We start from the raw sequence: 15,807 nt of genomic DNA, 5'->3' as shown, positions 1-15,807 counted from the left end.
TGCAGATTTGCATTTTTATACTCTAACGAAATCGTCAATGCCAAGTACTGACGTGAGGATGTTCTTTATTTTGAAATTGTATTGCACTTTCTTTTTGTCTTCATCATTACATGAGGACTTTGGCTTTACTTCCCTTGCACCATTAACAACTGTGAAAGGTTCATAAGATCTTTCTTCAATCTCATTCCAACTATCTAGGTCTTGAGATTCTATAAAGATTCTCATCCTGATTTTTGAGAAGTCGTAACATTTTCCAACAAAGCTTGGAGGGAGATTGATGTTGGAACCTTCTCCCATAAATGATCCTAAGGTCATCTTAGATACAAGATCAGATTTGAGAATAAATTACTCAAAATAAGCTCTAGTGCCAATTGTAAGTTCAAGATGCCAACTAAGAGGGGGGCGAATTAGTTGCTGGAAGAATATGACTGATTTTTCTATTTTGTTATCAAAGTGTATATGCAGCGAATTGTTTTGCAGAGTTCAACCGAGTAAAGCAAAAAATAAATGACAAGAATGAGTAAAAGAAGAGTACATAAAGAGTTTTTATACTGGTTCACCTTCTTGTCAACCGAAGGTTACATCCACTACTCTTGCCACACAAGAGATTTTCCCACTAGATAATTTGAGTTATAATTACAATTTCTCTTCCTGGTATTTTTGTACCTTACACACTCACAAATTATCTACCCTTGAAAATTCTATTTTCAAGTGAACTCTTTTCCCCTTTCTCAACACACCCTTGTAATGAAAAGTTTAGAATAAGATTAAGAATTCTACAATTGTTTTGGATTGCCTTTACAAGTTTTGACAATTCTATAACTTGCAATCCTTGAAGTATTACAATGCTCTTAATTTTTTGAAAGTTTAGAATAATTTGCACTTTAACAAGCAACTTCAGAAAATATGAAAATTTAGAAACAAAGATGCTTAAGAAAAATGTGCAAAAAATTGTTTATTAAGTGTTTGAAATTTTTTGTGTGATTGTAAGCAATTATATATTTTATGTGTTATAAAATTGGTTGTCTCAATGCCTTTAAATAGGCTTCTAATAAGTCATGATAACCTTCCATGAAGAGGAGACACAAATAGAATGAAACCTACTCACTTTGGATGAAAGTTGTTCATTTGAGTTTGAAAATTTTGTTTCAACAGCTCTGTGTAATCGATTGTCATGAAGTAGTAATCGATTACCCAATGTTCTATCTGATGTAGTAATCTATTAATACACTTAATTAATCGGTTACATCAGTCAATTTTGCTTTGTAACTGTTTTCTCAATCAGGTAACATGTTATACAGTTCCAGTAACCTATTATCAGCTCCCTCAGAGTTCAGGTAACTTGTTACCTTGTTCTGGTAACCTGTTAGTCAGGTCAAATAACTATTACTTAGCAATTTTGACTTTGCATTGAAGACTTAATCTATAATTCTATTGAAGCTTGAATCTTCCATGTCTTCATGTTCTTCTCCATTTTCTTCTTTTTGTGATATTGGTGTCTTTATCAAAATCATGTCAAGGTTAAGAATCTTCTTCACAATTTGGATTTTTAAATTAAGAGGGCAAGTGAAATTCAAATTATGAATTTTAAAAATGGCAATAATAATATAGAAAAATAAAAATCTAATTTAATTTGGTTATACTATATTTTCCCCCTTAATATAATTAAATGAGAGAGATTTGATTTAAAATAGAACATATGTAAATTCATACCATTAATAGGGGATTGGACACATCAAAAAATCCATCCCCAAAATATCGAGAAAACGTCAAAAAAACACCGAAAAAGGAGTGAAAGCTAGAATTTTTTTTGTTATTTATCTATCTCTTTATGATGTTAAATTCAAAGAGTAATTTGTATTGCTCTTCTTATTCTTTTGATGTCAACGCACTGATGCACTTTCTTTTCATCTTCTATGCTCTTTTTATTATTTGTTTTTTAAATATTTAATTTAATATTTTTTTATCTATTATATATTTCATTTGAAACAATCAAAATAAAAATTGCACTTCTTTTTTTAAAATATATCTTTGACATGAGATGCAGTGTGTACATTATTTTTATTGCTTACCCTTATTAAAATGAATAAATTTTAAATAATTTATATAAAAATAAAGATACGATGATGTGCGAATATTAATTTCTGCTGCTTCAACTATCTTGAAGTTGATAGATTTTAATTAACCAATTATATTTTTGAACCAAACATATCAAATTAAAGTTCTTTATGTCCATAACAATATAGTCTTGATTCCCTAATGAATATAGAGATACGTATGAGCAAAATTACTCTTATCAGACAAAAAAATAAAAATTGTTTTCTTTCAATTTAGTTTTTAATAAAATAAATAAAAACTATTTTTAATTCATGCAATTGGCTAGGGTATAGTTTTATTACTGGTTGATGATATGATAATATCTTCTCGAATTCGTAATCGATTTTTGAAATTAAAACTTTCATTTAGAAGATCATTTATCCTAAATGAACATAAAATAACGGTAAAAAAATATAATAATGACTCCAAAAAAAAATGTCATATCCAAAATCGGATCACAAATACATGATTCTGCCTATTCATTTTCAATTAAATGTATTATATAATTGTATTTTCTCAGTAATTCATGCAAGTAGTACACTATGTTCATATTTCTTAAATTGTTTATGCACACTTGGAGCCGAAAAGCAATGATTCTTTTCCTCGTGGAAGGCCAATGATTTAAGACTATAAAAACTACAAATTTTCATTCACAATAGAGACTCTTTAAATAATTCATAATGGTTTGATATTTTGAGGTGTATGCTTGACTGGCATTTTTTATTTTTTAGTACTGTTGCTATGCATGCCCCACATAAATTTACCCAAGCGTACCTCGCTCCTCTTATATTTTTTAGACATTTTAATATCAAACTTGTCTTTTAGGCTCATGGAAATACTTTTATAACTATGGTTGCTATAATGATTAGGGATAAGCAGATTATTTTTTTATTTTATATTTTTTCCTTTTAGATCATGGACCACATTGTTCATGTGATGCCAAACGCCCCAAAATAAAGGAGAACTAAACCCTTTTAGGTGAAGAAAACTAAACTGAGTTTAATTTAATCACAATGCAAATAATTAATCATGTGTTCACGAATTTGGACAAAGAAACTAGTAGATTCACACCTATCTCTAGTTTGGAATGTTACTTTTGAGAGGTGTCACATTCTTTGAACATGCATCCCTCTTGCATGTTGTCCTTTGTTATTTTTTTATGAAAGGTTTGATTAATTCATGATAATCTATATATCTCATCTAGGGCTGTGAATAGGTTAATCAGAATCCTACCATGCGCCATAGATTTCATCAATGGAAGTTGTAAGGTATCACAAGTAATTATTAAAACAACATGATTCAATTTTCGAGAGTGATATTTTTTGGAAAAGATAATCATACATCCCGAAATGGATTAGTTCCTTACTCGTAGAATAGATGACGGGATACTCTAAGTATTACAAAAACAAAAAACAAACTCATTCCATTTTAGAGAATAACTCCCATAAAAGATGGTAATATTTCAAGATATATAAGGAAAGATAATAATACCATTTTTTGTTTTATTTCAACAATGATCCTCTCCAATAATTGCAAAAATGTAAATTTATTATAATTAAAAGAATAAATATATCATTGAAAGTTGTATTTCCATTTATTTTTTGAAGCAGTTGTCTCTTTATTAATGAAGAAGAGATAAAAATTCCTTGTCAATGTAGTATTAATTGTAGCATTTTGTTATAATGTATAGAATTGTTTCAGAGCTCTTGAAGCCACATACGTTAAGATCAATCCACTTGAAGTAGACAAGATAAATGATATAGAACAAGGAAGGATGAAATAGCTACTGTTGTAATGAAATTATTAATGTTTTAAATCGTGGTTGCACTTACCGTAATTATATGACTTACATTTGCGGAGATTTCCAAAACTACGATATTAAGAGCACAATTATTGTTGCAAGTATAATTTATAACATTTATAACACTCAATAATTGAAGTAATGGTCATTAATGATAGATTATATCCTTACTATTGTATATATTTGAGGTGCAATTTTTATGTTAAATGTTGGACCAGACTGCTACCGGGGAGTCTCCAACCACCGGGGAGTTCCATTTAGTTTCATGTGTCTTTCATTCTTATAAACCCTTTCACTCATCCCTACATATCCAATGTGGGACTTCACACTTGAATAAACCCAACATTAAAAAGTACTAATTAGTAGCCTGTGACTTTCACGTTTCGTTCAAAATAGATGTAATGTTAAATTTGATGTTTGAATTTAACTTAGCTTGAAGTATTGCATTTGTTTTATAAAAATTTATTATACATGCTATTTAATTTTATTAGCATACTCGTTGAGTTGATAGAAAGATGAAGGAGCAATCTAAATATCAACTTTCGAAGCTTCGAAGTGATAATGAACTAGAAGAAGATGCAACTTTGATGGAATCTTTGTTGCGACTAACTGAATATAGCCATAGAAAGACCGATAACAAATCGTTTAAACATGTATATTGTAAACAACTTTATAAATTTATTGGTTAGATAATTACAAATTGTGTACAATTAAAGTTTTCCCTAAAATTGCTTCAATGGTGAACCATCTGAAATGTCAAAGACACTTCTATTTTAACATCTCTGACTACTTTCACGTCCAAATAAAAATTACTAATCAAGCTTGAGAAAGTGTGGAATACATAGAGGTCAATAAATTACATCGAAATCTTTTTTAGTGGGTGAAGGGAATTAAAAGAAAGACGTGGTACCTCAAAGTTCTTTATACTTTATAATGTTTAGATGTTTCATTCGGCGTTAAAGAAGAAAGTGCAAAAGTTAAAGAAGATATTATAGGTTCACACTAATTCTTTTGAATTTTTTATTTATTTGAACAATTAGAACATTTGCCTTTTATCACTAGTTAGGAGTTCTTATTTCCTTAGCACAAGAGAGTCTTTTATCTCTCTTTTCATTTTCAATGTCCCCACAAACCCCACAGTTTTCACGAGTTCATACAAAGATATAACTATTTAAATCCGATAAATTAGAAAAAATTTGTAGAAACATAAAAGTCTTAAGTATAAGCTTAATGACTCTTAACAAGTTGTTAAAAGTTAAAATAAATTTTTAAATGAAATTAAAATAATTAAAAATAAAAGCAGATAATATGTTCAAACTTAAAAATCAATATTGGACAATTTAATGAAATTATATACATGTAAAACTACAAAACAAATTACATATATCTTCGATATAAAGTGTTTAGGATATTTGAATGTTATTAATCATACCAGTTATCAAATTGGTAAAGATGTTAATATAATAATATAGCAGTTCAACTTATGGTTCATTTAAACTGCAAACTGGAGAAATTGTATATATACTAATATTATTGTTAAAAAATAATAAAGAATATGATAAATATTTTTATTTAAACTATTTGTCAAAAACAAATGTTTGACTTATTGATATACCATATTTTAGAAGTATAAACAAATGTAATAGTTGTGTGTATGATTCTATACAATAATATTTTCGTAAAAAATAGTAATTAAATTTTTTATAATTTTAAATGAAAACTGATCGATATGATAATATAATTTAAATGAAAGTCAATTGGTATGACTAATTTTGATTACTTTTGACTTTTGACTAATATTATTGTATGACTAATTTTAATTGACTTTTGAGTAATATTATTGTATGACTAATTTAATTATTACATCATATAAGTATGGAGACCTGTTGAAGAGTTTTGGTTGATCAAGTGGATATAATAGATACAATTTTCATGAGTATGTGTTATATTATTAGGCTTATCACGCCGGACAGGAGGTAAGATCAAGATATCCAAATTAATATCATATTTTGTTGCAAATGGAAATCTGGCTTAGTTTTGCAGGAGGGGAACTTTAATTAGGACCAAAAGCTTGGTGGTAAGTTATATAGCTTGTAACAATTCTAAATGACACAAAATAATATTTATTAATTGAGTTACGATTAGATCGCTCTCTTTAATACGTTTCATGATATGATACTGTCCAAAATGTGTAAGCAGACTATCAACTACGTTGTCCCCAGGATAAACAGTTCAGTTCTCTATATCGAATTCTCACTATAAGAACCGATCTTGAATACACCAACATAATATGACTACCAATGTCAATTATCAAAATACTCACAATATGACTACTAGTGCCGATTCTCGAAATATCCACAATATGACTACAATTACCAATTCTTGAAATCCCCAAAATATGGCTACTCGTGTCAATTCTTTTCCCACAATCTGAGTACTAGTATCAGATCTTGAAATTCTAACAATTTGGATGTTTGTGCCAATTATTAGTATCACGAAAAGAAATGAAGAAAAGTTTATTGAAAATACATCGACGAAAAGTGTGAGGGGAAACGAAAAAATTAAGTAAAATCGTACTTAACTTGGAACTAGACAATATAAATGGAGATGGCTTATATTTATAGTATGAAGTTTTTTTCAAGTTTCTCATATTTCCTACATGGAACTTGAGAGTTCATATTTCTTCTATATGAAACTTAGAATTTTTTTAGACTTCTTACCTAAAAGTTCTCTGCTTCCAACAAAATAAGTTGGTAAGTAATATGCAACAATTTCACCCATAAAATACTGTCACATCAATTTTCCTTTGTTTTTTATGTCATCAAATTTCTGCCAAAGATTTGCCATTAAAACTTCAGGTTAAGTGTACCTTTGATAATAATGGGGTGTTTATTTATTAAGACTTTTATGTTCACTACTTGACTTTATTCTTTTAAGAGAAAATTCAAGCAAGTCGGAAGTCATATAAAAAATAAAGAATAATAAAACATGAACTTAAGATCTATATATTAACCGTGTGAATTTTCTATATTGTTAATGTATCAATCACTTTAATATACTAACCATCATTAACTAGAAGTAAAAATTATGTCATGACCATAAAAAAAATTACGCTCTCAATTCATTTGTAAAGTTGGACAAGAAAACAGGCCATTAATCACGGTAAAAGGACAACGAACATAACTTCCTCATATCAAAGGTTCAAAGTATAAGAATACAAGCTTTGGAAAGATTATATATATGGCTAATCATTTTTTGAAACTACATTTTGTCCATCTTCACATTTTGGTGATAGTTCACCAGGTGAGCTTAATCACAACTTTGGTTATGCATGACTTTTCTGCTTATGATAATACTTATTAGATTCATTCACTAACTTTGTATATTGCATACCAAATTATTGTCCCATTTACCAACCAAATTTACTTGAAGAGAAATTTTTTAATAATTATAATAATATTGATTAATTCATTTTTAGGATTAAATAATAATATCACTATGAAAAGTGACCAGCTATGTACCAAATAAATTGTGTATTTGTATTTTGAATTGATTTCAATATGTTAATAATATTAAAGAGAGTTCTTTTTGCTTTTGTACCCTTTGTATGTATCATTTGAAGTAAGTAGCTCAATTGATATGACTCAAAGTGTCTAAAATTCTAGATTAAATTTTCTATTCCCAAAGAGGTAAGTTGTAGTACATTTTGGACCACAATGTAATAGATAAAAAATAGAAAACGTCACCCCAATTGAGATACAAGACGCATAAGCTTATAGGTAAGAGTGAAGCTTCTAGGCATAGGCATAGGCATAGCCATTGAAGAGTTATTCTTTTCATAACACTTGGCACCATGCTTTTTATAAAAAAAACATAAACAAACCAAGTAATAGCACAATAACAATTTAAAAAAAGTGTAATATATATCAACTCCGTTACTTTTTTTTTAAGAATCAATAATAATTAAATATAAATTATGAATAATTTACTCTTAATATATAAAATTCATACATTTTTAATATATACATTTTCATATCATTGAAAATATGCTTATTATGTGCATATGATGATAATGATGAATGGAAGACATTTTCTATTCTATAATTTATGTTATTTCATATGTCATAAAACTGTTATTGGTTAAATATAGTTAATAATTAAATTGTAATTTAAATATATTTTTTTGACTAATCACAAATTTATGATATATAAAATTATATACATTATGAGAAAACATATGTGTAATTGTATCCCATTCTTTGATCCTCACATTCTAGTAGCTTCCCACATGTTGCACTGAAAACGTGGGAAAAAGCATGCTTTTTCTTACCACCTCCTTCAATAATTGGTGAAAGGAAAAGTAATATGATAAGAGGATGACTCTTCAATTGAGACTTGAGAGTTTGATTTTTTCTAAAACTTAATTTGATAACTTTTCTGATAATAAAATAAAGTCATATTTATTTCTCACTTATTTTTCATCTTTTATTTTATTAGCATCAAAGGTTAACTTTCTACAAATAAAAATAATTTCAAATCTTGAGAAATTTCAAGCCATAACATTTAGATAAGGATAACTACATGGTCTATATTAGGAAAAAGGGACAATTGTTGCATATTTAGACCATTATTTTGACTGCAGAAAACCTTACCTTAATGTAGGTTTCTTTTATCACAATAAAGACATCATTATCGCATTGTAGACATTGCACATTGTGAACATGATAACCATGTAGTGTAGTTCCACTCATTGTCATTCCTCTACCCTCTACACATTTAATGTAAAGGCCAAATAATAATCTTGAAATGACAATAGAATATAATTTGAAAATAATAATTTGTGGTGTATATTTATCTCACAAAGAAAGTGCTCAGGGCATATTTAACTTGGATGATGTATTGGATCACGCACTACAAACAAAAAATATATGAGCATAATGTTGTGGAATGGAAAAACCAAGAACAAAAGAATTCAAGTAATTAGACTTTTATTTTTTGAGTTTAATTTTCATACCGTAAAGTTTTTACACTATCAACTAATGTATCATGTAATTAACAATTTGGTTTTAAGGTAGTTACTATAAAAGTTAAAAAAATTAAAAATGGATACCCATTTTAGTCTTTAAAAAATTTCATGTGCACCATTTTGATCATTGAAAAAATAAAAATTCAAACTAGTACTCAAAAATCATAAATTTGAGTCAAAATAGTCTTTATTATGGGTCATAAAATGTTAAAAATAACTAATTTGACTTATATTTAATATTTTTAGGGATTATTTTGAGGCCAAAATTTTGAAGACAAAAATATATCTTTACTAAGAAAAATTAATGATTTAACAATTCATGATTAATTAAGAGTATAAATTATTTTATATTGTCGTGTCAATTTGATATATCGACTTCAAATATTTCCAAAATATAGTTGTGTTAAATATTTGGTAGTGTGAGTTTTTCTATTCTCATGTTCCTATAGAATCTAGTTGTCACATCTTGTGGTATTTGGATATAGTTTATAAAAAAAATATTTTTTTAAGAAAAAGGTGACTAAACTTTGGGGGAGGTGCCATGTTTGCATATTCTTGGGTTTCTAAGATGTATATATAGCTTACATACAGATATGAATGGTAAACATTAAAAGCTTATAGAAGCTAGCAAAACCAAGAAGAAACTCAAATATTTATCAATCTTCTTTCCCTTTTGCTTACTACTATTATATCCATCTATAACATATATATACTTACTATGTCTTTGAAAATAGTGGTGATAAGAGAGTATGATGAAGAGAGACACAAAGTGGCATTAGAGAAAATGGAGAAGCTTTGTGAAGTTGGGCAGAGAGGAAAACCATCACTTGTCACTGACCTTATGGGAGACCCTATTTGCCGTATCCGTCACTTTCCATTACATGTCATGCTGGTATGTTACAAAATCTAATTAAACTAAACTATATATTATGTTTCACTTTTATATTATATCAACATATAAATTTGTAATAAGTAACATGCATGCTTCTTCTGTTATTGTTCATAGTTTAAATGTTTGGAATTGTATATATGATAATATGTTTGGATTGTTTTGAACTTGGATTTTGGATGAGTTATTGGTTTTAGTGCTAATAAATGTTATATATATATATATATATATATATATATATATATATTTGATTTAAACTGCAGGTTGCAGAATATGGAGAAGAAGGAGAAGTTGTTGGAGTAATAAGAGGGTGTGTAAAAACAGTTACAAGAGGGAATTCAGTTTATGTAAAGTTGGCGTATCTTTTGGGGCTAAGGGTCTCCCCACAACATAGGTTCTATTCCACTCTTCTCTTACTTGATCACATCAATATCACTTAAAACATATATATGCATTTATCTTCTAAAATCTAATCATTAATAAAATTTCTTACTAATAAAGTATTCTCAAGAGAGTAGCTTTCTGTATGTATAAATATCTCTCTCTATACTTATATGTTATATATGGTTCCATTTGTTTTTACATTGAATATAGCCTAAAAGCATGAAAAAGAATTAAGGTAAATGTGAGGGTCAATACTCTTGATTGATCCTTAGGATGTTAATGTGCATGAATGCACGCCTTTCAGATAAATACCAAAAGCAAGAGTCATAAGTCTTAACAATTTTGATCTTTCTTTCTTATTCCACACAATATAATTGCTTATGTTCTGTTCTGTTCTGTTCTTTTGTTGCATCTAATCTCAGAAAAAGAAGTGGTGGGGGATTAGATTCTTAGAAAAAGGGTAATGATCCTCGTATATATCATGGAAATGTGAAAAAGTATAGGTAAGGCTAGCCTGTCATTGACACATGTATCCACTAAGGTTACTTTAATAAGAAACTAGAAACTATTGGATATGATGTCTTATTCTTATTTTAAATTATTTCACTGAATTTGGTACTAAATTCTTCATCTAGACAGCAAGGTCCACAAATTTCACTTTTCCATTCACTTCAAATCATACTTTATACTTTTAATTGTATATCCACTTTAAAAGTACATATAAGGAATAAAATAAAGGGTTTAAATTTAATTTAGTGCCTTTTTTTACATTTTCAACCAAATATATATTATCACCTCATTTATGACTTGTGAGATAATTATTGCAATAGTAAGAGATTTTGAATAATGTGTTTGTGTATGACTGGTTAACCATATTTTCTGTCTCAATATGTGTATCACTTCATATACCATTTTATTCAATTCTTCATAAAATATAAAGTTGTTATTTTTTTAATTCATATTTTACCTACCAATGAGAAATAAAAGGTATAAATATTAGAAGTTTAACTTGGCTTATATATGCAGGAGATTTGGTATCGGCACAAAACTAGTTGAACATTTGGAAGAATGGTGCAAGCAAAAAGGGGCCAAATATGCATACATGGCAACTGATTGTACAAATGAGCCTTCAATCAATTTATTCACAAAGAAATGTGGCTACTCAAAGTTCAGGGCTCTAACAATGCTAGTGCAACCTGTTTATGCTCATTACAAGCCAATAAACTCCAATGTTGCTATTCTTCACATTCCACCATCCCTTGCAAGGTTAATGTATAACCATATGTTTGCTAATTCAGAATTTTTCCCTCAAGACATAGAGTTAATTTTATCAAACAAGCTGAATTTGGGCACATTCATGGCCATACCAAAGAAGCACCTCTCAAAATGTGACCTAAGAAGGGGCATTTACCCTCCAAGTTATGCAATATTAAGTGTGTGGAACACCAAAGAAGTGTTCAAATTGCAAGTTAAAGGGGTGTCACCACTAGCACATGCATGTTGTGTAGGTACAAGGGTATTGGATGAATGGATGCCATGGCTAAGGGTGCCCTCATTTCCTAATATTTTTAGGCCATTTGGGGTGTATTTTCTATATGGACTACACATGGAAGGTAAGTATAGCACACAACTCATGAAGTATCTATGTGGGTTTGTGCATAACATGGCTAGAGATGAGGGTGGTTGTGGGGCCATTGTGGCTGAATTGGGCCAAAGGGACCCAGTTAGAGAAGCAGTCCCACATTGGAGCAAGTTCTCATGGGATGAAGACATGTGGTGCATTAAGAATCTTGATGAGGATTCAAAGCATGTTATATCTTCTCATTGCTTCTCTTCTAGATCCTCTTCACCAGTGATTTTTGTTGATCCTAGAGATTTTTGACACCTATCATTTAACCCTATCATATGTATCATACAAAGAGAGAGAGAGAGAGTAATTGGCAATGGTAATTCATTGAAGGCATAAAATGCAAATGTTGGTAAAATCTTATTCTTTCTGACATTGTAACATTATGTAAAGTATATAACTATATAATGAAATGTCAATGTGTTTTTTTTTGGTAAGTGAAAATTTTATTGAGAAAAAGAGAAGAACAACAAACACCCAAGTAACATAGAAGGGGCCTAACAATAGCAATCTAAGCACAAAATAGGACTAGAGACCCATTCAAACTAAGACATAGTTGCAACTCTAAATTTAGATTTGATCCAAAACCAAGATTTGAATTTTATCTTGTCCAACAACTCTTTCATACCCATCCTCTTATTGTTAAAGATGGCGTCATTTCTACACTGTCACAAAGACCAAATGATAGTCATCCAAAAAATCGAACAAGCACATTTCAGAACACTACCATTTACTACTAGAAGATGTTGTAAACAGTGAACCTTAAGTGAGGAAGGAAATACCACCTCAAGCCCCAACCAATTATAGAGAAGTTGCTATTATAGATAGTTAAGCTACATGGCCTCAATCATCATACATCATAATTTTAATTAAGGCTATATGCCTTCAGTCATCATTGTCAGTAATCTAAGTGTTTGTCTAAGCATTATAGTTTTAGTGTAAGTGATGATAATAGAGCATTAGAACTTGAGTTGGACGAGGGCTATGTTGTCTTATTCATGAGAGCCTTAAATTACCTCAAGAACTGCTTTGCTGCCACACTCTTATATATAGTCACTTGATGCGAGTAATTAAAATCCCTTAAAGTAATCATTCACTTTCATATTAAAAAAATAGTTTGAGAAAGAATAAAAAAATGGTATTTTTTATAAAAAAAAACACAATTTCAAATATTATTAGTTATCAAATAATTATTAATTTTACTTTATTATAACATACTTTGTTTTAATATTATTCACATTGTATTATTATTCTTTCACATCATATTTGATTTATTTTCGTTTTGCATTGGAAAATGAAATTTTAGGAAATCAAAATAATAATAATTTTAAATAAAAAACAAAGTTGATATCAATATTTCTCATTGAAAATTGTATTATACTCTCAAACCATCAAAAATATATTTTGAGACTTCATAACAATTTTTTTCAAGTATATTTACCATATGTGACTTTTTAAAGTTTCATCGCGTGTATATGATTTTAAATTCCAACCAATAGTTTGAGAAATAATTAAAAAAATATGATTTTTGTTCAACAATACTCAACATGATTTCAAATACTATTATATATATAATACATTTAAATAATAATTAACTATACTCAGTCATAATTTAATTTGTTTATTATTATTAATAATATATTATTATTATTCATAACTTTGATATAAAATTATAGAGTTGAAGATTCAATTTATGTTTATTTTTTCTTTTAATTTGAAGAATTAATTATTGGGAATCAAAATAGTAATAAATTTAAATTCAAAAAAATAGATGGTGTCAAATTTCCACATTGAAAATGATATTATACTTTGGAAAATTAAAAAGTATATCTTGAGAATTCAAAAAACAATTTCAAGTTTATTAAAATGTTTGACATTTTCAAAATTCCATAGCTTGTATTTGACTTTAAGTTTCAAAAAATAGATTGAGTAAGAATATAAAAAATTGTCATCTTTGTAAAAATAAATCTCAATTTCAAATACTATTATTTATTTAATATTTTCAAATAATTATTAACTATATCTAGTATAACCTATATTGTTTATTATTACTCATTGATCGAGGCCGTACCTGATGCAAATAATATAACAATTAAGAACTATAGTACTAGGAAGTGACTCCTAGGTCGTTTCCCAAAGATTATCTTTCAAGCAAAGATTCAAACACCTTATACTCACACACAAATGAGGGTTTTGTTGTTGGATTAGTATGAACAATAAACAAATTCAGAAACAGTAAATAACAATGTGATAAAATGGCTAAATCCCTTTGGTTTATTTGTTCACAACTCAATCATTGGTTTCAAAAGATTAATTTCAGATTCCAAACATCATCTTCCTAATTTGCACAGTTTCATAACCTAAGCCTTTAACTAAGCGAAACCAGCATAAGCATGAAACATTAACAAATCTACACAAACTAAGCGTTTATGCACTAGAGAGTAAATCAACTAAACGAATATATACTCACAAACCAGTTTTCTAAACAATAGGATTAAGCAACCACATTCATAAATAGGATAGAGAAATCAATAGTAAGAAACCGAAAATGCATTAATAACAAAACCTCGAGAGTTGTGATACATTACCAAAGGAATTTAGTCTATAAGTTTAGCCTTCCATGGAGTGGAAGAAGCAAACCGGAAAATGAAGAATAAGTATGAAACTCTAGCATAGCAAAAGAGGGAAAACGAAAATGTGTTTATGTTTCAAAATGAGGAAAAGTAATAGTGTGTGTGTTTGGAGTGGAGAATCCGAATTTAACCCATCCAACACACATAAAACTGAATTGGGCCTAAACAATGGGCCCAAAGCTAAATTACAATAAAAACAACTCATAAAATTAAAAATACAATCTTCACTTCAACACATATCCTCGACTTCCATAATGCCCAAAATGCCATTGGTGCCAAATGTGATCTGAAAATGATAATAGATTTAATCAGGACAAATAATCCCAAATTAACTCATTTTGGGAATATTACTCTAATAAAGTATAAAACACTGAACCATGTGAAACAAAATCAATTAGGCACCAAGAATCATCAATCATGCTAAATTAAGGTTATGAATAGTGTGTAATAGATTGCTCATCAAATATCCCCTCACTTAACCTTTTGCGCTCTTGGGCAAAATCAAGAAATAAGGCTATGCTAACCAATATGCACCAAAGTGAGTCATGCAAGAAGGTCACAAAAGCTAGACACCTAAGAAAATCACATACTTCACAATGAAATCTAGGAACTGCAATGAAATGGGCAAACTTAAACACACAAGAATAAAAGAATGAAATCAAAATATCCATGAATATCATCCAATGAATTCAAGTATGCCAAGAAACCAATCAAACCAAGAGGCAAGTCACAACAATGATAGAACCTCACAAGATATGTTCTCTAAAGTATTTACACTCATGTATCTTAGGTTGCAAGTGTTTACACTCAAAGCACTTCATGAAAACGAACACAACCATAGGCTTGACAAGCCTCTACATCAACATCATAAGCACATGCACATAAAGATCAAAAGAACTTTTCAAGGTTGTAATGGGGCCAATGACAAGGTAGGATAAATATGGGATATATAGCTAAAACCAAATGGAATAGAGGAACAATGAGGAATAAGTAAAAAGTAAGTAAAAATCAACCCCAACATAAGACCAAAAATCTAATTCCAATCCTCTTTGTCTTACTCAACCTTTTATTCACTTTTGTTTCTCTTTTTGTTGTTTTTCTTTATTATTTTCGTTTATTTTTAATTTTTTATGAACACTTATGTACACAATTGTATCAACCATTAAGACATAACCAAGAATCCACAAGATTTGAAAAACAATGCACATTTTCTTACTTAATACCCATTCCCAAAACAATTCCAAAGCTCCAAAATTCCCTAAGGTTAGGACAATCATGGTTTTTCATTTATAAGCTTGTAATGAGCTAAATAACAAGGAAATAGATAAATAAGCTCAAAGGGGATGATAT

General features: G+C 28.8%; 1 protein-coding gene across 1 annotated transcript; it reads left to right on the top strand.

Annotated features, from left to right (window-relative positions):
* The first annotated feature begins 9,512 nt into the window (after positions 1 to 9,512).
* LOC109341600 (probable N-acetyltransferase HLS1) lies at positions 9,513 to 12,197 on the top strand. Its single transcript, XM_019579541.1, has 4 exons — positions 9,513 to 9,816; positions 10,077 to 10,207; positions 11,224 to 12,084; positions 12,142 to 12,197. The coding sequence occupies exons 1-3, from the start codon at positions 9,643 to 9,645 to the stop codon at positions 12,077 to 12,079; spliced, it is 1,161 nt and encodes a 386-aa protein (XP_019435086.1). The 5' UTR covers positions 9,513 to 9,642; the 3' UTR covers positions 12,080 to 12,084; positions 12,142 to 12,197.
* Positions 12,198 to 15,807: the final 3,610 nt, after the last annotated feature.

The sequence above is a fragment of the Lupinus angustifolius genome, unplaced genomic scaffold (genome assembly GCF_001865875.1).
Source record: "Lupinus angustifolius cultivar Tanjil unplaced genomic scaffold, LupAngTanjil_v1.0 Scaffold_519, whole genome shotgun sequence".
Lineage (NCBI taxonomy): Eukaryota > Viridiplantae > Streptophyta > Magnoliopsida > Fabales > Fabaceae > Lupinus > Lupinus angustifolius.
The sequence above is the reverse complement of the archived record's forward strand: the minus strand, read 5'-3'. Positions and strand labels throughout refer to the sequence as shown.